The 24,906-nt window shown below is 43.6% G+C and overlaps 1 protein-coding gene across 1 annotated transcript; it reads right to left on the bottom strand.

Annotated features, from left to right (window-relative positions):
- Window positions 1-8,873: 8,873 nt before the first annotated feature.
- Window positions 8,874-18,457, bottom strand: TMEM128 (transmembrane protein 128). The gene is made up of 5 exons (XM_007451505.1): window positions 18,332-18,457; window positions 16,554-16,695; window positions 12,965-13,123; window positions 10,793-10,901; window positions 8,874-9,528 (listed from the first exon to the last, which is right to left on the bottom strand). Exons 1-4 carry the CDS (start codon window positions 18,426-18,428, stop codon window positions 10,802-10,804), a joined length of 498 nt encoding a protein of 165 aa, XP_007451567.1. The 5' UTR covers window positions 18,429-18,457; the 3' UTR covers window positions 8,874-9,528; window positions 10,793-10,801.
- Window positions 18,458-24,906: the final 6,449 nt, after the last annotated feature.

Genomic DNA, 24,906 nt, shown 5'->3' with positions numbered 1-24,906 from the left:
GGGGCTCACCTAGTTGTAAGGGGCTGGGAATGCCTTGACCAGGCAGCTGCTCTCCTGTGACAATTCAGCGCCTCTCAGATGATGCTGAGAAACGCTGCCCTGAAACATGGGCTCCCCAATTTCAATGAGGATGACAGAATCCCCAGAGGGGCAGAGGCCAACCAGACGTGCTTAACTGCCACAGATAGCACGGGCACAGGTACTCTGATAGGCAACAGGACCCGAGTGCCGATTAGAAGATTTTGTCCCCACTTATGTTTGCTGGTGGCTACATAATCCCAGAGTTTCTAAGAATAAGAGAGGTGAGCAGTGTCTTAGCTTCCTAGGGCGCTGTAACAAAGTACCACCAAGTGGGTTCCTTAAGAGAAATTTCTTGGCTCACAGTTCTGGAGCCTGGAATTTGGAAATCAAGGTGTCGGCAGGGACAGGCTCTCTCTGAGCGTTCTAGGGAGGAGCCCTCCTTGCCTATTCTAGCTTCTGGTGGCTGCCGGCGATCCTCGGCGTTCCTTTGCTTACAGTTGCATAACTCCAATCTATATCTCTGTCATCACATGGCCGTCTTCCCTCTGTCTGCGTCTGTCTCTTCTCTTTTATAAGGACACCAGTCATACCGGATTAAAGGGCCAACCCTCCTCCAGTATGATCTCGTCTTAACTTACATGGTTATTACAGCTGCAAAGACCTTATTTCCAAATAAGGTCACATTCAGAGAGATCAGGGGTTAGTACTCCAACATAACTTTTGGGAGGCACAATTCAACCTACAACAGGCAGCCTATTAAAGCATCACTGGATCTATATAGAGAAGGTAAATAGAGACCTATCTTGAATCATTATGCGAGATAGTCAAAAACTCTCAGTTCCAACACCTGAGCCAGTTCACAGACCTGGAACCCTTGAATGAAGAGGGAGCTGGTCTCCTCGAGAAAAAGCTCTGGAACGCTGCCACAAATATACTGGGGATCTTCCTCCAAGGCTCCACAAAAGGACATATAGCATTACAGCAAGGTGATCATTCTCTGGGGAGAGGTCCAAACCAGGTCTTCTTTTCTTAACCTTTTCTTCTGAAATAATATTAGATTTACAGAGGAGTTGCAAAGATAATATAGACTCTATTTACCCTTCCCGCAGCTTCCCCTAATATCTTACACATCATGGTACCCTTGTCAAAGAAGAAATTAACACTGATGTAAAACCATTAACGAAACTACAGGCTTGATTCGAACTTAGCTACTTTTCCCACTAATGTCATTTTTTCCTACACAGATCTTTTGGAAAACTCTAGATATGGGCTCTGAGTGCATGCTAAGTCCTGAGGATTGGTGGAGTCCGTGGTCATTTCTTTTGCTGGGAAATAAATTCCTTGATCAGAAGCCAAGAATACCCTGACAATTTTAAGGATCTCCCTGAGTGTACAGATGGGAAAGCTAGCAGAAGCATCATGGGAAGGAAAGGCAAACACATCTTCAGAATATGTGTCTTATCCAGGGGACAAGTCATTTCCTCAGGAAATAGGTCAAAGTAACACACTTAGATGTAGTCTATGTTGCCTCCAACATCTAGAAATCCCTATAAGTATTTGCCTCTTTTTTAATGGGAGGAAGTACAAGGAGCAGCATCTTGTCTTTCATCTTGGAGGTGATATGCCAACACGTTCAAGATTGCTGAACCCCCAGAGACTTCACCAAAGTTACAGCCTTCTGAATTTTAGTAGGTTTTCTCATCCACCCTGTTTCAGATAAGACATCTAAAGTACTGGCTGCTTCCTGCTCATCAGATCCAATGACTGTAGATCACCAGTGTAGTGGCCCAGTATGATATTGTGTAGAATGTCAGATAATCCAGTTCTGTATTATGGGAGATAACACGAGTCAGGTAGCTCTGAGGCAAGGCTGTGAAGGTGCACTGTTAGATCTGCCTGGGAAAAGCAAAAATGGTACAGCCTCCACTATTATGGGATCCTAGCATTCCAACTGCTGCTAGGGAGCCCAGTTCTATAACAGCATCCCTGCCTCAGCATGGCCTACAGAGGACAGTCACTGTTGACCAACTCGATGATGCCTGTCTCTTCTTATTGGCATATTTCTGATCTCCATGATCAACGGAGAGCCTTTGGGGTCCTCCGAAGATCAGCTGGTAGGTTTTCTAATCTTACATGGTGGACCCATTTGAGCACGCCCACTTCCCTGAGTCCGTTGATCCCTTCCCCCACAACGTGTCATGGTGATCCTGGCATCTCTACTTTGTTTAATGTGGGCCATGACTTTTTCCAAGTCTCTAAGAACCATAACAGCAGTGGATTAGAACCATCTCTTCAAGCCCTTGCCAGGGTCTTGAATCCTGTTTCAAAAGGGAGCACCCACACTGACAAACTCTCCCTAAACCAATGTTATAGTCTGCTTTTAATCCAGAACCACCATGATTTACTCCCAGGCACAGGCTCCTGAAGTATTTGTCAGTATATGTTATTCAGGTCCTGAAGCACCTTTGCCATATGATCCCTCTCTCTACTTAGCAGGCCAGCACATCCCCAGTAAGGCTATGCAAGCATTTCATCCAGAATAATGGATGGGTGGCCAGGAGGGACATGGGGACAAATCTGGAGGAGGGCAAGCATTGCTCTGTAAGGTTCCTACCGCCTCTGGGGCCTCAGCATGGTCTTCAAGAAGGTTCTATCACCTAGTAAGAGGGAGGTGGCCCTTCTGTAGGTCCAGAAGGTTCTGAGGAATCCAGGAGTGCAAGGTTCTCAGGTGCATTTCACCAGTTATCCCCTTCCCGACTCTCAGATTCCTGCTCCTTCCCTATCAGGGCTCTGACTCTGGTGGATATTTTCCTAGACTGAGAATTCAGCCTTCTCTGCTACTCTGCCACTCTCACAATTCAGTTCTGTGCTGATCCTTGGCTATGTCAACCCTCCAGCTCCAGGAGGTAAAAGATTTCTTTAAATGCTACCAAGAAGATCTTCTGGGACTTCCCTGGTGGTCCAGTGGTTAAGAATCTGCCTTCTAATGCAGGGGATGCAGGTTCAATCCCTGGTTGGGGAACTAAGATCCCACACGCCATGGGGAAACTAAGCCCACGCACCGCAACTACTGAGCCCGGGTGCTACAACTAGAGAGCCCACGCGCCTCAACAAAGAGCCCACGTGCCGCAATGGAAGATCCCTTGTGCCACAACTAAGACCTGACACAGCCATAAATAAATAAATATAAATAAATAAAATATATTTTTTAAAAAAAGCAGCAGCAGCTCTTCTACTTCTCACTCTCTGAGACTTGTTCTAATGGAAGAACCACCAGCTTCCACTAAAAAAAGGATGACACAGAGGGTAGAATAGAGCCCAGAGGGTAGAGCCTAAAGCTTTGCACAGTCCTAAGAAGCAGCACTGGTCCCTAATCAAGAGAGCGAGACATATGCCCAGCTGGCTTTCAGAATTTTTAGGGAACAGAAGCCACGTGCCTTGTTACCCCTCTTTGAATGGGAATATTATTACGAGCACCCTATGTCTATCTCACCCCTGTATGTTTGGTGTGTAATTGGCAGGTAACTTACCTTTAAAGGTGTGCAGATTGAGAGGACCTTGCACCTGATGAGGCACCTTTTATTGATTTAGATGATGAGATCCGGGAGCTCGAGCCTGAACCTGATGCTGTAATGGGATGAAACTTCAGTGATTCCTGGAAGATAAATGACTTTTGCATATGGAAGGAATCTAGAGAATTTATGAACAGAGATTAGACTGTGGCAATTTTCACTTTTCTTCTTTTTTATTGAAGTATAGTTGATTTACAGTGTTAGTTTCTATTGTAGCAAAGTGAGTGTGCAGATTGAGAGGACCTTGCACCTGATGAGGCACCTTTTATTGATTTAGATGATGAGATCCGGGAGCTCGAGCCTGAACCTGATGCTGTAATGGGATGAAACTTCAGTGATTCCTGGAAGATAAATGACTTTTGCATATGGAAGGAATCTAGAGAATTTATGAACAGAGATTAGACTGTGGCAATTTTCACTTTTCTTCTTTTTTATTGAAGTATAGTTGATTTACAGTGTTAGTTTCTATTGTACAGCAAAGTGAATCTCATATATATATATATATATATATATATATATATATATATATAATTCTTTTTCATATTCTTTTCCTTATGGTTTATACAAGATATTGAATATAGCTCCTTGTGCATACAGTAGGACTTTGTTGTTTATGTATTTTACATATAGTAGGGTGTACCTGTTAATCCCAAACTCCTAATTTATTCCTCCCCCATCCCCATTCCCCTTTGGTAACTGTATGTTTGTTTTCTATGTCTGTGTCTGTTTCTGTTTTGTAAATAAGTTCATCTGTATCATATTTTAGATTCCACACATAAGTGATATCATATGACACTGACATTTGTCTTTTTCTGACTTACTTCACTTAGTATGATAATCTCTTGGTCCATCCATGTTGCTGCAAATGGCATCATCTCATTCTTTTTTATGGCTGAGCAGTATTCCATTGTATTTATACACATCTTCTTTATCCATTCATCTGTTGATGGACATTTAGGTTGCTTCCATGACTTGGCTGTTGTGAATAGTGCTGCTATGAGCACTGGGGTGCATGTACCTTTTAGAATTCAAGTTTTCTCAGGATATATGCCCAGGAGTGGGATTGCTGGATCATACGGCAACTCTACTTTTAGTTTTTTAAGGAAACTCCCTACTGCTCTCCAGTGGCTGCTAGACTATGGCAATTTTAAAACACGACCTCCAAATTTTTTGGTACTCCTCCTTTAGGATGGGGCAAAGCCATGTCCCCTCCCCTTAAATAGGGGATCTGTGGCTGCTTGACCAGTAGCATAGGATGGAAGTGACATTCAGCTTCTGAGCCCACGCTTTAAGCAGTAGCTTCCATTTCCTGTCTCTAGGAACACCGTGGTAGGTGGAATAATGGCCCCAAAGATGTCCACACCCTACTCCCTGGAACCTATAAATATGTTGTGTTACCTGGCAAAAGGAACACTGAAATGAAGTAAGGGTTTTAAAACACGGAGATGATGTTGGGTGGCCCAGGTGGGTGGGCCCAATGTATTCACACGGACCCTTAGGAGTGAAGGAGGCAGCAGAAGAGTGGGTCAGAGCAATGTGGCAATGCAAGAAGAGGCAGGAGAATTTCAAAGTATGAGGGATGTGTTGACCCACTGTCCTAGGCTTTGAAGGCGGAGGAAGAAGGCTACACGAGCAAGAAATGCACGTGGCTGGCGTCTCCAAGCTGAGAACGGCCCTCAGCTGCCAGCCAGCTGGAAATGGGGATCTCAGTCCTTCAGCTGCAAGGGACTGAATTCTGCCAACGGCCTGAAAGAACAAGGACATGGATTCTCCCCTAAGAGCCTCCAGGAAGGGATGCAGCCCTGCCGAGACCCATATTAGACTTCTAACCAAGGAAACGTGAGATAACCAATTTCTGTCATTTTTAGTGCTATTGGTGGCAATCTGTTACAGCAGCAACAGAAAACTAATGTAAAAGCTCACCCTTGAATCCCAGCTACTATGCCATGAGGACACCCAAGCTGCCCATGAAGAGGTCCAGGCGGAGTGAAATTGGCGGCCAGCACCATCTCGCCAACCACAAGGGAACCACCTTGGAAGTGGACCGTCCAGTCCCAGTTGAGTCACCCCATACATAACAAGCTGTTCCTATCAGTTCCTGCTCAAATTTCAGATTCCTGAGCAAAATAAAGGGTGGTGGTTGTCCTAAGGCACTTAGTTTTGCCGTGGTTTGTTATGCAGTGATAGGTGATAACCGGAACATACAGACAGATGCACGTGGAAGTCAGCCCAGGGTATGAGAAGGAATCCCAGGTTTTGTGCCGGCACCATGACAGGGGTGGAGGGATTACAAGGAGTCCTGCTGGTCCTGAGAGAGAGTGGGGATCAGGCTGCGGGCTGGGCGCGCGGGAGCAAGGGAAGCAGTGAGCTGAGTGACCTCCAGGATCCACTCCTACCCCTGAGTGTGGGCTGGGGAGGGATCAAGTTCCTGACATCCTTTTGGACTCTATTTTTATACATAAAGGAACACTACACACACTCTTTTGCGTCCATACGTCCTAATACAATTTTTTTTAATGAGGAACACAATTGGATATCATAAGCCTGGAGAATTCTTAGGTGGAGTTTTGCTGTAAAGGGGACCCAAAAAGTGGTTAATAACTGGAGAAGCGTGAGGGAGCCCTATCTTGGGTGTTTGTTTGAAGATGGTAAATAGTACAACACATTTGTATGTGGATAGGAATGATGCATCTCAAGGCATCATGAATATACCCAAAGTGAGGTATAGTAAGGTTTGGCAAAGCTACAGCTCTACCAAAAGCTAGTTGCTCACATTGCTTTAGAAATCAAATAGCTACACATTACATTTCTGCCGAATTGGGAAAATCCCATTCCTCAACTTCAGAACTGAACCTGAGAGACTCAGATCTTTGTGGCCTTTTTAGGAATAATTTACTCTTCTGTTCAACTCCCAATCTTCCCTTGACCCGGAGCCTGCAATTTGGCTTCTTTCAAATTAGTCCTTACTGTATGCGAAATATTCCTGATTGTTATTTATTTTTATGAATTCTATGGAAACATTTCTTAAAATCTACCAAGCTCTTTCCCACCTCAAGAAACACTGAGCTGAATCAAAGTCTTTAAATATTTTTAAGTGAAGGGCAGTTATCCTAACTGTGGCCACGGAAGAGGGCATCTATTAACCCCTATTACCTAGGACCACCCCGCCCCACCACCCTAAATGATTCTACTTATAAAGATGTGGCTCTTAGCTTTTCCCTCGATTCCTTTCCAATGTATTTCTCTTTTGCTTAAGCATAGCCAGAGACCTTTTCTTGTTATTGTTGTATAAAACCAAAGAACCCTGAGACAGCCAGGATGTTAAATGCTATAAAGTCTCCTAGAAAGACCACTGCCTCCCAAGCTAGGTCCCAGACACAGATTTGGAGGGAGCCTCAATCTGGTTTTTACCCTAGGGAGCTAAGTTCGATTCTGCTATCTCTGTGTTCCCTGACAATTCGAACATTCCAGCTTCTGCAGAGACATCTCTGCCCAAAGTGATTGGAACAGGACAGTTCTGGAACGAGGCTGAACATTAGAATCACCTGGAGGACTCTTCACAAGACAGCCTTGTCACCAGCTGCAATGGGAACCTCTGAGCAGCAGGCCTGAGGCAACCAGTGTGCAACCCGGGTGGAAGACTCGGTCTTGACACTTGGGATTGTCAGTCAGGGACATTTTTAAGAGCACACACTTGCTTCTACCATATCCCTGACTTTCACGATAAACATTCACAACTGTTAGTTCCGTTATTCGTTACTATTCTGAGTGGATGCTCCTCCCACAGGCTTGTTTAGAAGCAGCAATAACACTACTTGACACAGTTTTAATTTAATAATTATAACAAGGGCTTCCCTGGTAGCGCAATGGTTGAGAATCTGCCTGCCAACAAAGGGGACACGGGTTTGAGCCCTGGTCTGGGAAGATCCCACATGCCGCGGAGCAACTGGGCCCGTGAGCCACAACTACTGAGCCTGCGCACGTCTGGAGCCCGTGCTCCACAACGAGAGAGGCCGCGATAGTGAGAGGCCCACGCACCGCGATGAAGAGTGGCCCCCGCTCGCCGCAACTAGAGAAAGCCCTCGCACAGAAACGAAGACCCAACACAGCCCAAAATAAATAAATAAATAAATAAATTTATTTTAGAAAATAATAACAATAGGAAAAGACCCACAAATAATCTGCACAGCACTCATTTAATGGGCACAGGGACCAGGCATGATCCTGTTTAAACAAATTTATTCAGATGTCTCTTTGTAACAGGATCATCTCCTTACCACCCTAGCTATACCACAGTATCATCACTTGGCTAACTGGGTTCTAATGACTGTATTACACAGAAAATCCCAGCCTTAGGTTTCTAACCAAGTATCAACAGTAAAACTACTTTGCAAGAAAAGAAAAATGGAAGGAAGGGAGGGAGGGAAGGAAGGATTTCTTGCAGAATCTGCCCAAAGACTCTGTGGGCGTTGTCACAGTGGGTACGTCCCTTGCCCCGCACCAAGTTCCCTCTGGAGGGTCTCAATCAGTGCTCCCTCTAATCCTACTTCCTGGGTTTGCAACCTCTGCCTTGCACTGGACCCTCACATCACTGACTGACTTGGCCACCTGATTCTGACCTTCGCCTGACTTTGCTCCTTACTTTAAATGACTCTCTCTACACACCCTCACAGGCATATGTACACAAACTGAGCTTGATTCTGTTTACCGATCATGCCTGCCTCTTCCCATTCGTGACCCTTAATTGCCTGACTGGCTTGAGGGGAGGCTGGAAATTCAAATCAAATCTTCCTGCTCTTTGATCTACTTTGTCTTTCATTCCCTCTCCATTACCATTTATTGAGTGAGCACCTACTGTGTGCCAGGCACTGTAGTAGGTGTCTCATAAACATTATTCTTACCACCCACAACCCAACGACACAGATAATGTTCCTGCCTCACAGCTGGAGAAAGACTAACTGCTACTCAAGGTCAAGATTAACTACTACTGCAGGGTGTGATCCGAGCCAGACACAAGTGTTGTCTGAAACATATCATCACCTGAAGTCCCTTGGGGGTGGGGAGCGCAGAAACGGACATAAGGTACTTAAAATGTCACAATGCTTACGATGTTTAGGTTTAATGTAAACATATTTGTATTTGAAAGTGCAAATACTGTCTTCCATTGGTCTTTGAAAAGCAGAGTAGCCTTCTCTAAAAAGAAGCCTTATTTCTATAGCGAAAGTGCTAATAGCTGAAGACAGAAACAATTCCAAAGTCTGTATTAACAAAACCCACAAGAAAGTTATAGAAATACTTTATTTAAATATTAAGAAAAAAATTACACGTACTTAAGATGATTAAAAGTTCATATGTTAAACAAATGCTAAAAACCCAGTAATTTACACAGTGATAAATCTTAAGTGATGGGAAAACACAAAATCCTTTCAACTGGTCCTCCTCCTTACAAAACTATTGTAAAAATGGTATTATATAGGAATTGCTGAAGTTGGGTTAAAGGCACATGACACTATCATTCCTTTATATACACAGCCAGTCATCTCATACACTGAACTGCTCACCCTTAAATGGAAGAGTGAACAACTTCTCTACACTATCGGGAGTACATTATGCATCTCTAATGAAAATTCATTTAAATTTTTACACCAACAACTTCTCCAATGATCCAAACAGATTAACACTGCAAATTAGTTATTTCTGTCTTGAATAGAATATTTCTACTTTGAATCTGAAAAAGTCAATAATGAGTTTAGGAATATGCAAATGAAATATAATTTATTCTGATTTCAACTACAGAGCTATAAAGTTACAATTCTTCCAAGGAAATCATTCACTTCACAGATGCAAAAACACACTGTAGCTTTTCCATTACGTCTGCGGTGCTTTCAGCTAGCAGGATATTAATCATTCACTTTAAACTGACATGCCCTTACACCTGAAAGAAAACCCAAGCGAGACATTCTATCTCAGGCTGTTGGATTTAATATTAAAAAGCACAGTTCAATCTCCCGGCCTACAACATTCTCTGGCTCTCTGTTACCAATTATACGTTGATGTCGGCAGTAAGTCAAAAGCTCCTGAACACGTGGAAAAACTCAATACGGAACAGCCAGAGATTCAAAGCAGACAGGGTCAGATGAGGGAATGCTCTTGTGGCGACAGGTCAACAGGGACAAAGGACATACTGTGAGAGTCCAAAAGGTCCTAGACACAGCACAACGTGTGGAGGGGACTCTGCACATCAGCATGTGTGTGCCGGCAGCTATTTTCAGACTAGCAACAATGAGAGGACATCCATTTCTTCTTTACCTGGTTATAGGGACTTTCCAAACTCCAAAAGGAGAACATGCTGTCTGTGAGCTGAAATGTCAGTTTTCTTTTGCACCCCAACAATTGAGCGCATTAACTTTTTCTTCTCTGGGCCTCAGTTTTCCAAGTTTACTTCTCTGGGTCTCAGTTTTCAAGTTTACTCCTCTGGGTCTCAGTTTTCAAGTTTACAAGTAAGTAAACTGACATATGGAGCAGATTTTCTCCAAGTTCTAACGTAAGCAACATGAAGAGAGGGACCGTCTGTCTTCTTCGCCATGTCCCTAAGCATGTACAGTGAGTACTCTGCACACATACTTATTCAATAAGTGAGTTATCTGCCAATTAGCAAATAGACCCCATTGTGAAGGCAGCAGGCCCAGGGACACAGTGGTCTCTGGGGAAACAGAAATTCTATAAATAACATGGAAGTAAAAGGCTGATGTGCCATCCATCAGATTTTTATGAGGCAGCCAGGACAGTTAGAAAACAGATTTTTCTTCTCAACTGGGTAAAATTGCCCATTCTTCCCATATTCCCATTAACTAAGAACAATCTAGCCAATAGTCATCTGTATAGAAGTAGATGGAAGTTTACTGCAATAGAAAATGGATCAATGTGTGAACTTATCCATATTGGAAGGTGTGAATACTCTCCATGAGATCTTGGAAGGTCAGGGTGCCTTCTCTAAAAAAGTAGTCACTTAGAACTAAATTATGCAAATGGGAAGGGATCACAGTCCCTTCTACCTCAGAGTTCAATGGATGAACAACTCTCGTGTAAACATGACTGAAATAATTTACTAGTCCGTTATTGCTATGTCCACTGAAAATTATCATGAAAGACTTTTTGAAATGCAGTCATTATTAGAAATACCATTCCAGAAATCTTACCTTTAGAAATCATCCAAGGAGTGAGATCAACATTACAACCCCCATAAACTGGGTAAACAACAGCAGTGGAGTGAAAAATGACCACACATGCCATAAAGCAACATTGAAGCTGAAAAGAAAAGGACAAAATAGCCACACAGTTCACAACTATAGCTATACTCTACACAACTGTATTCTACTGTAGAATCTAGATTTAAAGGACTCACTTTTACCGGGTTTGGGAAAGTTCATTCAGCCAGTAACTTTCTATATATAAATCATGTTTCTCAGATATGTGACTTAGCCAATATTGGAAATATCACCATTTCTTCACAAAGTACTCAGAACTGGAATCACTAAAGCTCCTCTAACGAGAGCTGGCCTGGCTTAACAGAGACTTCAGTCTCTTAACATTAGTATCTGTAAAGGAACACGAAATAAAATGACTACAGCCTGCTTTTACGATCTCACACACTACCAAACTATAATGGTAAAAAAAAAAAAAAAAAAAAATAGACGGTTAAAGTATTTTTCTGTTAGAAACAGAATGAAAAAGTAATCATTTATAAGCTGCTATTAAACTTTCCATTGAGAAAAATACTATTCCTGTCACCAGGTAAGAATAACACACTTTCTAAGTGCAATGATTTTTATGAACTGAATTTTTAACAGCAGAAGTTAATAAAGGAAAATTATAGTCAATTAAATAAGTGTTTCAGATAGTTAATGACTAACATAATATTTTGAGAAGTAGACATTTAAATAGCTATAATCCTACTGTTCTAAAACATACAATAATATTTCCGGGGGTGACGTTAGCCTTATAAGAAATTGTAAAATAAGACAACTGTCTACACTCGTCACTGAAGGGTTAATAAAAAACAGCATCACAATGCAACATATGTCAAACACCCATAAACTTCAACTACAGAAAATACATAATAGAAAAAATACATTTAAACTGAATATGTACAAAGGTGTGTGGTTTTCCCCAAATTAAAATGCAATTAATATAAAGAGAGGAAAAAAACCTAAAAGCCCATACACAATGTTCAGTGTAGTTTTCTCTCTGGTTGGCAGGATCATGGGATTTACTTCGTGTTTTTCTGTAATTTACAGATTTCTCTTTAATGAGCAAGTTATAAAATACTTTTATAAACATAAAAAAAACTTTTCATTGAGAACCTCTTAGCTTATGAAAAATGATGTTAATTGTGGCATTATTTATAACAGCGAAAGAATTAAAAAACAGGGAGCTGGTTAAATAAATCATGATATGTCCATGCAGTAATAATGATGTAACTGTTAAAAAGAATAATGATGTAACTGTTAAAAGTACATCTATATGTACTGGTATGGAAGAATTCCAAACTCTATTTAAAAAAAAAAAGATCACTCTGGAAAACAGTTTGGCACTATTTACTAGAGTTGGAGGTATGCATACCCGATGAGCCAATGATTTCCCTTCTAAAGATATGTATATATGTATGCATGTATATATACATCTAAGAGAAACACGCACAGGCACACAAGACATACACAAGAATGTTCTTAATAGCATCACTCATAATAACCCCAAACTGGAAATAATCCAAATGCTATCAACAGCAGAACAGATAAACTGAGATTTGGTTATAAGATGGAATGCTGAACAGCAATGAAAACAAGCAACTGTTATGCACAATATGGATGAATCATACATAATGTTGCATGTAAACAGTCAAATGTAAAAGAATACATACTATATGAACCCATTTCTATAAGAGATGCAAAAGAAAGCAGTTACCATGAAGGTGAGGACAGTGTTTACCTGCGGGAAGGAATGAAGGTACAGTGACTGGGAGGGGGCATGGAAGGGGTTAGAGGAGGCTGGCACAGATCTTTCTCTTGACCTCGTTAGGGTTTACACCAAGGCTCACTGCATAATTCAGCTGTATATTTTAGATTCTTCCACTTTTCTGTCTGTATTATACTTCACAATGAAAATGATTTAAAAAGCAAAATGCAATATATATATATAGCATATCACCATTTGTATTTTAAATAACTAAATATATAAGTAAAGAAAGATACTACTGAAAAGGGAATCAAGGAGACTGTTTTCCCATTATTCCCCTTTTTTTTCCCTCTTGAATTTTGTACCATGTACATCATTACCTGATCAAAAAAATTTTCATTCCAAAGGTAACTTACCAAATTCCTGCTACAATAAAAGTAGCAGTTGTAATAGGTATCAACGTTGGATACTTGATATCATAATCTTCAATTCCACAATACCATTCCAGATAGACTATGCAGTAAAATGCAATCGATAAGCTAACAAGCAACAAGGTACCGCCAAACAGAAACCAACTGTAGAGACAAAAATAATACCCTTCTATTATCCTCTTTTACATCCTCTGCAGCCTAATAGTAAATAATTGTTTTTGACACATCTGAAATGTGACATAGGCTCATATTGTTGCTGGCTTACCATACCAATGGCAGTGATCCCATTTTTTTTTTTTTTTTTTTTTTTTTTTTTTTTTTTTTTTTTGCGGTACGCGGGCCTCTCACTGTTGTGGCCTCTCCCGTTGCGGAGCACAGGCTCCGGACGCGCAGGCTCAGCGGCCATGGCTCACGGACCCAGCCGCTCCGCGGCATGTGGGATCTTCCCCGACCGGGTCACGAACCCGCTTCCCCTGCATCGGCAGGCGGACTCTCAACCACTGCGCCATCAGGGAAGCCCAGTGATCCCATTTTTGACAGTGCATGTATCTGACAAAGGTTTTGTAAGTTTACCTTTGAATACAGGTGATTTGAATTTTGAGTCCTGCCCCATAACACAGGGCCTACCAGCCAGGTATGACTCAGCCCTGCTACTAGAGAAAGGAAGCATCTTAACTTACTGAGTCAGAATTTCTATGCCTATCTTTAGAAAGATGTTATTTGCAATTTTGCTCCAGACTGTGTGCAGCATACCTTGGGTCTAGACAATATAAACTACTTATAAAGGCTCTTCAGATACCTGAAGCTGACTAGAAATTCAGTGATTGTTAAGCAAATATGTACACAAAAATAAAGTGGTTAAAAAAAAAAGTGCTAATTGACAGCACTTAACAAATCAGGTATCTTAAAATTTTTCATTAACAGTCTAAATATCTATTTCTAGGAAGAATATCAACTGGGGAAGGGGCAGAGGGACCCACAGTTACTCTATCCCAGCTTGCAGAAAGTCTAGATCTAATAGGAGATGGGTAGGTAAAGATGAGAGTGAGACACATGAAAGGATGAAAAAGTAAGACTTTAAACACACACACACACACACACACACACACACACTTTCATAAAATAACCGACAAAAAAGGACGTTTTCTTTAAACATACAGGAAAGCGAGTGGCTTTCTGGTTGTTTCTGAAGTTTTGACTGTGAGAGTAATAAAGATTTCAACAGATACCATCAACTCCTCCAAGTTAAGCTGGGTTTCTTGAAATACTGAATATCAATTTGGAAGGAGTTAATTCATATTGCCTCTCGTAAAAGATTTCTAAATGAAACCCTCCCGTTCCTAGAATATCTCCAGTCCTCCCCCAAGGGCCAATGGCTTTTTGCTCCTTCCAACTCCACCCAAGACCTGGCTCAGTGTGTGTGAGAAAAAGCTCATCAGCCCCTTCCTTCCAGCCCCTGCTGGTCATGGGAGGAGGCCAGATTTGGAAAATCAGAGGAATGAACCCTTTTCGAGAAAGCAGAAGGCAGCCTGCACGGACTGCCTCTGGGTAGCGCTCTCCCGCCACAGCTGCCCCAACTCCCCGCTGCTTACCGAGGCCTCAGCAAGAATGCAACACTACTCTACTCAAAATCCTCAGCCTTCGGCCATGCATTTCTGTCTCTTTTCCTCTAAGATGACACTTCTTTGAGGACAGGTCTATGACTCCCACTTTCTTTTCATGCCCCCCAGTCCTGGTCCGGAGGCTGAGTCCAGGCTCTGTCACACACCACCGGTGGGCTACTGGGTGCCACTACTCCTGTGGGCGCCCCCAAACACCTTACACTGTAGTGAGTTATTCCTTACCTCACCATCTCCTTTAACTACTAAGAATACTTAGTATTCTCATATACAAGGATACATAGGACACAAATGGATAAATCCTCTCATCTCTCCTGAAACCTCAAAAAGCCCTACCTCCTGAGGCTGGGCTGGACTGGACTGGGCGCCCCTTCTAGGTGCACTCAAGGCATCCCGCACATACCCTCATACACGCAAACAGTACGCACCACATGACTTACTCATCTATCACAGCCTAAAATGAGCTGGTGGAGGGTGAGAAATGTGCCTTGTTCATCACTGTGACCATAACTGGATACATCTCAGGCTCTCATGAGATATTTCATGAACGAAGCAGCAGGTGCTACTGATGGTGTCTGAAACAACCATCACTTCTTTTCCCAGCCCAAGTTCTAGACCAATTGAAAGACACAAAGAAACCAAACTGATAAAGACCAACTGTCAGCTTCTTTACTGATAGAGCTACGAAAAGAAGACAGCTTTGGTGAATGGTGACAACGTGCTTCCTCACACTGAAACCCAGGAAGAGACAGACTTACCTACTGGGTTTCAAGTCACAGTGAAAACTTAAGAGACCTTGTCATGTCAGGGTCGCCCCATAAAACAATGGTGCAGAAAAGCAGCCCAGAATCTGTGCTTCCCATGGGCAGCTGGCTCCCAAGTGGGAGAAGGTGCTGAGATACATACCTGGTTCTTCATCCCAAACCCTATCAGGAGGTCTAGCACCTCCCAGGGAAGAAGCCAGCGAGGGGAAGGGCCAGAAGATGGGCGTGTTTAGGGAAAGCTCCTGCTTGTGGAAATAAGGAACGGGAACAAGCTCTCTCCCTCCCATAGTTTACATAACACCGCCCCCCCCCTCCGCCTGCTTTCCCCGGACCACCTACTCCCTCACTCTGCTCAGGCGCCCCTCCAGCAGTCACTGCTCTTCCTGAGGGCCTCTGTGGGAGAGACTGTGTGTCCCCCAACCCCTACCGATATCACCAGATCAAACAGTCCCGTCTGCACCTTTCTAGCCCTGCTGGTACTTCCAAACAATTACACTTGCACTTTAAGCAAATCACCCCTCTGGATGCCAGCTCCGATGCTCACCAACACCTCTCCCTCTTTTTCTGTTATCTAGGGGCCTCTAGAACACTCTCCAATGTCCAGTGAGGACTCAGGAGTGTGATGAACAACCTTTCCCTCCATGTCAACTCCTAGATTTTATACTAAAGAGATTTCAATCCTCATGAACGATGGACTATTTGACATCCTGCCTCAAAGCTCCTGACTCCTCCCACCAGTGACCTCAACTCTAATTCAATCACAGCCTGTACATGTAGTTACCTTGTTGGCTGTAACTATTCTCTGAAAACGAGCTCTGAGACCCAACTCCCACCCACCACAATTCTCATTCCCTCCTCCCAATGCTCTTGTACTTGATCTTCTTAAAGACCTTCAGTCATTCTCTCTGCATGGTTTACAAATGGATTAGGTCCTTCTTAAATTCACTACCATCCTCATCCTAAAAAACATCTGTGCTGAAAAAGCCCACTGAAATAATTTCTAGCCTCACCCACTCTGCAGTACGTGCCCAGAACACACTCTCTTTTTCAACTCTGCGTCACCAACACCTCCAATACCATGCCCGGCAGAAAGTAGGTGCTTACTAAGCGTCTGAAGAATTCGGCTCACAAAAATGTGAAAAATAAAACAAGTGTGTTTTATTAACTTAAAAAGCAATAAAGTTTTCTTACCTGCTGGTGTGAAAGTTTTCTTTAACGGTTTGAAAGAAATCAACATAATAGGTCACAGCAATGGATGCCAAAATCCAGAATCCAGAATGGATATTAAGTCTTGGAAGAGGTTTCTCCTTTTTCTCAACAGGTGTAGAGGTTTCTGCAAATAACAGAGAGTTCAACTTATGAAGTAACCGTTAACGTCACAGGAAAAATTATACCTTTTTTGTTTTTGGCCACGCCCTGCCGCTTACAGGATCTTAGTTCCCCAACCAGGGGCTGAACCTGCTCCCTCGTCAGTTAAAGCACAGAGTCCTAACTACTGGACTGCCAGGGAATTCCTTTTTTTTTTTTTAATTACACCTATTTTAGGTCAAATAAAATAATTTCCTAGAGCTTTCTAAGAACCACATTCTCTCCCATTATAGTACCAATTTCTTCTGTAAAACCACCAAAATAGGTTTATATTTTTAGAAATAATTAATAGGAGCCTGCCATAAAACCTGTCCAATATAGTCAACTTTTTTTGCCGCTAAATGAATTTTGCAACCAAATTTATTTATAGTCTTTTGGAAAGAATAACGCCATCTGGTAGTATAGGAATTTTAATGCTATGCTTCACATGTAGTCTAGGAAAGTGATTAGTCCTGTTAATTAAGAAAAATGCAAGTGGCAAACATAGAACACAAAATGGACTTGATTTTCCAAAAACACTACTTACAACTACATATTTTAACTTTTTAAACAAACACAACCTTTTAGGGCAGCTCAAAAGTGGAAAGGGCACACTGGAGGTCTAGTCCCAACATGGTACTGTTTTAGACAGGTGATGGACAAGTCAAATTCCTTCCATTTGGGACCCAATCTGAAAGAATGGGTCAAATGGGGTCTAACAAGTTCCCCATGTGACTGACATGCCCTCTCTCTCAGTTCATGTGAGAACCACTAGCATGTAGCCAAGGTTCCCGAGCTTTTAGCTGACCATCAGAATTCCTGGGAAGCTTATTCATAATACAAATTCTGCGAGACACCCTCAAAATTTATAAACCAGCATGCCTGCACATGTTGTTTTCTGCGTTTACTTTTTAAAAGTAATAAATAAACAAGATTTACAACATACAGGACAAAAAGATCTAAGGTGAAATCTCTCTTTATCCTTAACCCCAGTTGCCCAGCCCCAAAGCAGCTACCAGTAATAACGTCTACTGAATTCTTGCATATTCTATGCATCTACAGGTGAACACACACCGCATGTTATCTGGTTTGAACACAAATGGTGGCATACCATACGCTGTTCTGCGCCTCCCTTTGAAAAGCATCCACATTGGTTCATAAAATCTGCCTGCTGTGTCATGTATAAACAGCCAAGTGTATTTAACCAGCTCCCTGCTGACGGACAATTAGATGTTTCCAGTCGTTCGCTATTAAAAGCAAAGCTGAGATGAAAGATTTTGCACACACGCCCTTGTGTACTGCTACGAGTACGCTCCTTTGTTAGGTTCTTAGAAATACAATCTGTGGATATTTTTTATTTTAATGGGTATTGCCAAACAGGTGTTAAACCAGCTCTCCTGGGAATCCTGAAGACCAAGATGCGCAGGGCTACCTGATCTCTAAGGGTCTTTTACGACAGTAAATACCCGACTTGCAAAACTACTTGGTAAGCCTTGCAAAAACGAAACCCGGTCCCTCCTGACTGGGTAGGGCTGCGAGAGGCCTGCGGGGCCGGCCGTGTCCGGCGCCTCGCCTCCGGGAAACTCGGCGCGACTCGGAGCGCGCCAGCGGGGGTGCCTCACCCGGACAGGCGTAGCCCTCGCGGTCCAGTGGGACCACCGCGTCCCGAGGGAACAGGTATCTCCGCCGGAGTCGCTCCCGAGCCTGTAGAGCGTCCATCTTAGCACCGCCCAGAAACTGGGCGGTAGTGACGTCAAGCCCACCGGAACTTCCGGCATCAGTTCGCCGGAGGAGAGAGGGATTTCCTTTTGTGAAGGGGAGAGGGTGTGTTGTCTTCGCGGTTTTAGTTCGTGAGAACGTACGGAGGGTTTGGCTTTGCTATCTCAGTGCTCAAATCCAGAAACATGATTTGAATTTCAAAATACTTATCCTTCCCCACCTGAAGATATCCAGTTTGTTCCGAACTACGGAAGCCCAGAAGGGTCAAGCTTACCGATGCCGGCGAATGCGCGCGGGCGGGTGTGCTAGGCCCTACGGGGGCGCTTCGTTGTTTTTGTGCTCTGCGTCCTGAACCCCGTGGCTCCTGTATGCCCAAAGCATCTCAGCCCCAGCTTCTTTCCTCCTCCTCCTCCTCAGGAGTCGCCCAGCTAGACTTGAAAGAGTCAGAGGCCACCCAGGAGGAGAAAAGGACCGCTGGGCCGGGCCCAGGAACCTGCGGTGGAGTCTGGGCCTGGCGCTGACCGCTCGGGTGGGCTCAGGCAAGAAATAAACCTTTCTGGGCCTGTTTCCTCTTCTGTACAACGGGGATTATACCTGCCTCATGGATTTGTTCTGGGGTTTTAAATGTGAAGCACCCGTATGTGGTTCGTGTTAGCCCCCTTAAGGCTTGTGAGCAATTGCCCCCAGCCAGAAACGTGAAAGCTAAATTTGTACTTTCCCAGAAATCCATCAGTTCCCATCACTCACTCTCGTAAACTGAAAAAGACTGTGTTACTAATTCACAAGTTTTCCTCCATCAGTAATCCTGTTTGCTACTCTCTTGCCTCCTTCCTACCGTGTCATATGTTGAGAAATTTTGTGCTTAACCCTTCAAACTTTTGCTGAGCACCTACTGTCTGCTAGGAACTGTTAGGCACCATGCGAGGCAATGGAGATAAGATGGATAAGACATGACGTTGCCCTTGAGCTCCTGGGCCAAAAATGACCACAGAGACCTAGTACAGTAGAAAGCAGTATTTATAAATGTATGGAAGCGTTTCATTAATTCAGTCAACAAACATTTTCTGAGCAGCTACATCTGCTAAAATGCTGAGGACAGGGGCAGGTTAGAATCTAGTGGTGGAGACGATTTCCATCCAATGCCATAACAGAGATACTGCATATGAGGTTATGAGAGCACCAAAAAAAGGGCAGCCCTTCATTCTCCTGTGGTACGTGGGGACCAGGGAGAGTGACTTGAGGTAGGTTGAATACAGGGATGGATAGTCCAGAAAGCCACCCAGGAAGTAAAATCTGAATTAGTAGGCACTCTTTAATATCACTATGTGTTGTGAGTGTTTGCAGAAGAAATGCAATAAATATTCAAGAAAAGAATGTCAAGTTTCTACAGGTTTATTTCTATCATTTTTTCAGCCTTTGTAGCAAACCCTTTGGAGCAAAGGATTTAACAACTGGGTGGATCATATGGCCTTTCTACACAATACCTCCTTTTTCCCGTTTCGTTTTTTTCTTTTTCTTTTCAGACTCCTGAAGAACCAGGGTTTATCTCTTCAAAGCCACCTGGGGTCTTTGCCCTCCCTTCTCCTTTTGCTTGTACAGGGTTAGAAGCCTTGTTAACAGGAAGTGAATTCCTCTTATCAAATACAGTCTTCTGTTGATTGTCTCCTTGTAAAAAGGTCAGTGCTAGGTCTCCCTTGTAATTGAATATTCCCGAGAGCATCGCAACCATTCCAGGGTTTCCATATGTAGTATGTTCGGGTCAGATCAGTTTCCCCTTTGGTGGTTTCAGGGCCTTTGTATTTGGATCTGAATGCCTTTCAGCTTTTTTTTCCTCCCTGATATTTTAAATGCACTTCTTGCAGACCATATTGATGATACTTTAAAGCAGTTTGGAAAAAATCCGGTATTTAATGTCCACATCTTCATTGCTAGGGCCCATTAAATAAGTTCTTCAATGTGTGTACTGTGCACCAAAATGATAGATGTATGATATCAGATTGCTACCAACCAAGAAATTTCATTTTGACTGTGGATTACTTTTGGGGAAAAAATGAATTTGACTGTGACCTTTGCTGGCCTTCCCTTAGCAATGTGGTTAAATCCAAGGTGTTCATAGACTATTGAATCCTGGCTCCATCACTCTGGATTCCTTGGGCAAGTTATTTCATTGTTCTAAGTATCAGTTTCCTCATCTGTGACACAGTAGGTACCAGAATGAAGATAAGTGCATACCAGTTGTTTAGGCTAGTGCCTCACACGTTCAAGCAGTGGTAGTTGGTAGTTATTAATTGGCCTTGCCAGGCTTTCTGGATTTGGTTCCTGCTTACCTCCTCATCAGTTATTCCCTTCTCCTTGGGCTCCAGTTATTCTTTTTATTATTATCATTATTTTTGTGCGGTACGCGGGCCTCTCACTGTTGTGGCCTTTCCCGTTGCGGAGCACAGGCTCCGGACGCGCAGGCTCAGCAGCCATGGATCACGGGCCCAGCCGCTCCATGGCATGTGGGATCTTCCCGGACCGGGGCACGAACCCGTGTTCTGCATCGGCAGAAGGACTCTCAACAACTGCGCCACCAGGGAAACCCTCCAGTTACTCTTTGTTGCAATTTTCCTTTTGCTTGTGCTCTCCCAGTTGACGGGGGGCTACAACCATGTCATAGCTGCTCCCCAATGCCTTGCAAACACCTGGCACATAGCAGGTGATAAAAGAAATTTTTACATATTGAGATATAGGGAAATCATTCTGGCTTCGACATGAGTTAACTAGAATTTTATGCTAACTAAAATAGCCTGTTTGTGGCCTATCAAACCTACTTTGTACATCTGTTTTATTTTTTTTTAAATAAATTACTTATTTATTTATTTTTGGCTGCGTTGGGTCTTCGTTGCTGCGCGCGGGCATTCTTTAGTTGCAGCAAGTGGGGGCTACTCTTCGTTGTGGTGTGTGGGCTTCTCATCACGGTGGCTTCTCTTGTTGCAGAGCACAGGCTCTAGGTGCAAGGGCTTCAGTAGTTGCGGCACGTGTGCTCAGTAGTTGTGGCTCGTGGGCCCTAGAGCGCAGGCTCAGTAACTGTGGCACTGTTGCGGTCCGGGAGCCACACGCCTGGAGTCGAGTTCCCCGGTAAATGCGACCCGTGTCCCAACCAAGGACACCCGAGAATCACCAACACCAAGTAGAAAGATTAGCAAAGGATTTATACAAGTGTAGAAGCTTACACAAACTGTCCGGACAGGGTCCCACTCGGAGAGAATTGAGTGAGACCCCGACTAACAGTCGGGCGAGGCTTTTATACCCTTCACAGGGCGGGAAGTCCCCAAGGCGGGAGGGAGCTGTTTAATTTTGAATCAGCCAATCAGGAACCCGGTTCTTCCCGCCCCAAGCAAGCAAGCAAGTTTCTTACAGAAGCCAAAATGTGCTGTTAGCCCTGAAGCTGTTCTTCCGTTTCTTTCGTCACAGCACACAGGCTTAGTTGCTCCGCGGCATGTAGAATCTTCCTGGACCAGGGCTTGAACCCGTGTCCCCTGCATTGGCAGGCAGATTCTTAACCACTGTGCCACCAGGGAAGCCCTGTACATCTGCTTTAATTATTAAAGAAAAGGGCACATTGACCAGATGTAAAGAATGTCCATTAAAAAAATAAAGATTAAATGCCCCTCTTCCTGGGATGCCAATGCTAGTCCTCCTTTGATGATAAGACTCCCTTCCCAGGTGCCAAGGCCATTACTGTGTGTGCTGTATGTGTATGCATTGGTGTTTTTTTGAAACCTTGAAGAAATGTATCCCTGACTTGTTTAATGTTCTTTGTTCTGACAAGATATAAAACTGTGCTGAAAACCTGCTTCTCCAGAGCAGTTTCTTAGAGTAATCTGGGAAACAGGCTTCTGGGCTAGTCCTCAGTTTGGCACAAATAAAACTCTTTTCTAATTATTGATTGTTTATTGATTATTTTCGTCGACATAGGAATTCCATTACCCGGTTTTCACTTTGACCCTTGGTCACAATTAACCCTGGTCTTTGGTGTAGACATCCCTTCCTCTGAGAAAATACTTTTTCTCCCTTCTATAGCAGTCCTGTCCTGCAGTGTTCTCAGGAGGCTGACCCTGCCCTAGGAGAGGGCACATGACCCAGACCAGACCTGTCAGTCCCCAGGACTTAGGCTAGAGCTGTTGGGAAGACCTCTCTGAGGTCAGTGTGGGCTTGTCACCATGGAGACACACAGAGGAGCCCACCGTAGGAAGGAAGCTCTGAGATGGAAGCCAAGCCAAGCAGTCTCATAGCACTGTTTCAACCCCTGAACCCAGCCAAACCCTACTTAAGCTAGTTAAGAACATGAACTCTGGAGCCAGCTGCCTGGCCAGCTTTCATTACTGGTTCTGTCATTACTGGCTGCTTCAACCTTGGGCAAGCCAGGGATCCTCTCTTTTGTCTACAAGATTGGGTAAAGATTAAAACTACTAATACACGTAGGGATTCGTTCAAGATGGCAGAATAGAAGGACGTGCACTCACTCCTTGCGAGAGCACCAGAATCACAGCTAACTGTTGAACAATCATCGACAGGAAGACACTGGAACTCACCAAAAAAGATACCCTACATCCAAAGACAAAGGAGAAGCCGCAGGGAGACAGTAGGAGGGGCGCCATCACAATAAAATCAAATCCCACAACCACTGGGTGGGTGACTCACAAACTGGAGAACAGTCATACCACAGAAGTCCGCCCACTGGAGTAAAGGTTCTGAGCCCCATGTCAGGCTTCCCAAGCTGGGGGTCCGGCAATGGGAGAAGGAATTCCCAGAGAATCAGACTTTGAAGGCTAACAGGATTTGATTGCAGGACTTCGACAGAACTAGGGGAAACAGAGACTCCACTCATGGAGGGCACACACAAAGTAGTGTGTGCATTAGGACCCGGGGGAAGGAGCAGCGACCCCATAGGAGACTGAACCAGACCTACCTGCTAGTGTTGGAGGGTCTCCTGCAGAGGTGGGGGGCAGCTGTGGCTCACTGCGGGAACAAGGACACAGGCAGCAGAAGTTCTGGGAAGTACTCCTTGGCATGAGCCCTCCTGGAGTCTGCCATTAGCGCCACCAAAAAGACTGTAGCCTCCCGTGCTGGGTCCCCTCAGGCCAAACAACCAACAGGGAGGGAACTCAACCCCACCCATCAGCAGGCAAGCAGATTAAAGTTTTACTGAGCTCCACCAACCAGAGCAACACCCAGCTCTACCCACCACCAGTCCCTCCCATCAGGAAGCTTGCACAAGCTGCTTAGATAACCTCATCCACCAGAGGGCAGACAGCAGAAGCAAGAACTACAGTCCTGCAGCCTGTGGAACAAAATCCACATTCACAGAAAGGTAGACAAGATGAAAAGGCAGAGGACCATGTACCAGATGAATGAATAAGATAAAACCTCAGAAAAACAATTAAATGAAGTGGAGGTAGGCAACCTTCCAAAAACAGAATTGAGAATAATGTTAGTGAAGATGGTCCAGGCCCTTGGAAAAAAGAATGGAGGCAAAGATCGAGAAGATGCAAGAAATGTTTAACAAAGACCTAGAAGAATTGAAGAACAAACACCTAGAAGAATTAAAGAGCAAACAAACAGAGATGAACATTACAATAAATGAAATGAAGAATACACTAGAAGGAATCAATAGCAGAATAACTGAGGCAGAAGAACGGATAAGTGACCTGGAAGACAGAATGGTGGAATTCACTGCCACTGAACAGAATAAAGAAAAAAGAATGAAAAGAAATGAAAAGAGCCTAAGAGACCTCTGGGACGACATTAACACACCAACATTCACATTATAGGGATCCCAGAAGGAGAAGAGAGAGAGAAAGGACCTGAGAAAACATTTGAAGAGATTATAGTCAAAAACTTCCCTAACACGGAAAAGGAAATAGCCACCCAAGTCCAGGAAGCGCAGAGAGTCCCAGGCAGGATAAACCCAAGGAGAGACACACTGAGACACATAGTAATCAAACTCACAAGAATTAAAGCCAAGGAAAAATTATTAAAAGCAACAGGGGAAAAATGACAAATAAAATACAAGGGAACTCCCATAAGATTAGCAGCTGATTTCTCAGCAGAAACTCTACAAGCCAGAAGGGAGTGGCACAATATATTTAAAGTGATGAGAGGGAAGAAGCAAGATTACTCTACCTGGCAAGGATCTCATTCAGATTCAGCAGAGAAATCAAAAGCTTTACAGACAAGCAAAAGCTAAGAGAATTCAGCACCACCAAACCAGCTCTACAACAATGGTAAAAGAACTTCTCTATGCAGGAAACACAAGAGAAGAAAAGGACCTTCAAAAACAAACCCAAATCAATTAAGAAAATGGTAATAGGAACATACATATTGATAATTACCGTAAATGTAAATGGATTAAATGCTCCAACCAAAAGACACAGGCTCGCTGAGTGGATACAAAAACAAGACCCATATATATGCTGTCTACAAGAGACCCACT

The sequence above is a fragment of the Lipotes vexillifer genome, unplaced genomic scaffold (genome assembly GCF_000442215.2).
Source record: "Lipotes vexillifer unplaced genomic scaffold, Lipotes_vexillifer_v1.1 scaffold1417, whole genome shotgun sequence".
In the NCBI taxonomy this organism is placed as follows: domain Eukaryota; kingdom Metazoa; phylum Chordata; class Mammalia; order Artiodactyla; family Lipotidae; genus Lipotes; species Lipotes vexillifer.
The sequence above is the reverse complement of the archived record's forward strand: the minus strand, read 5'-3'. Positions and strand labels throughout refer to the sequence as shown.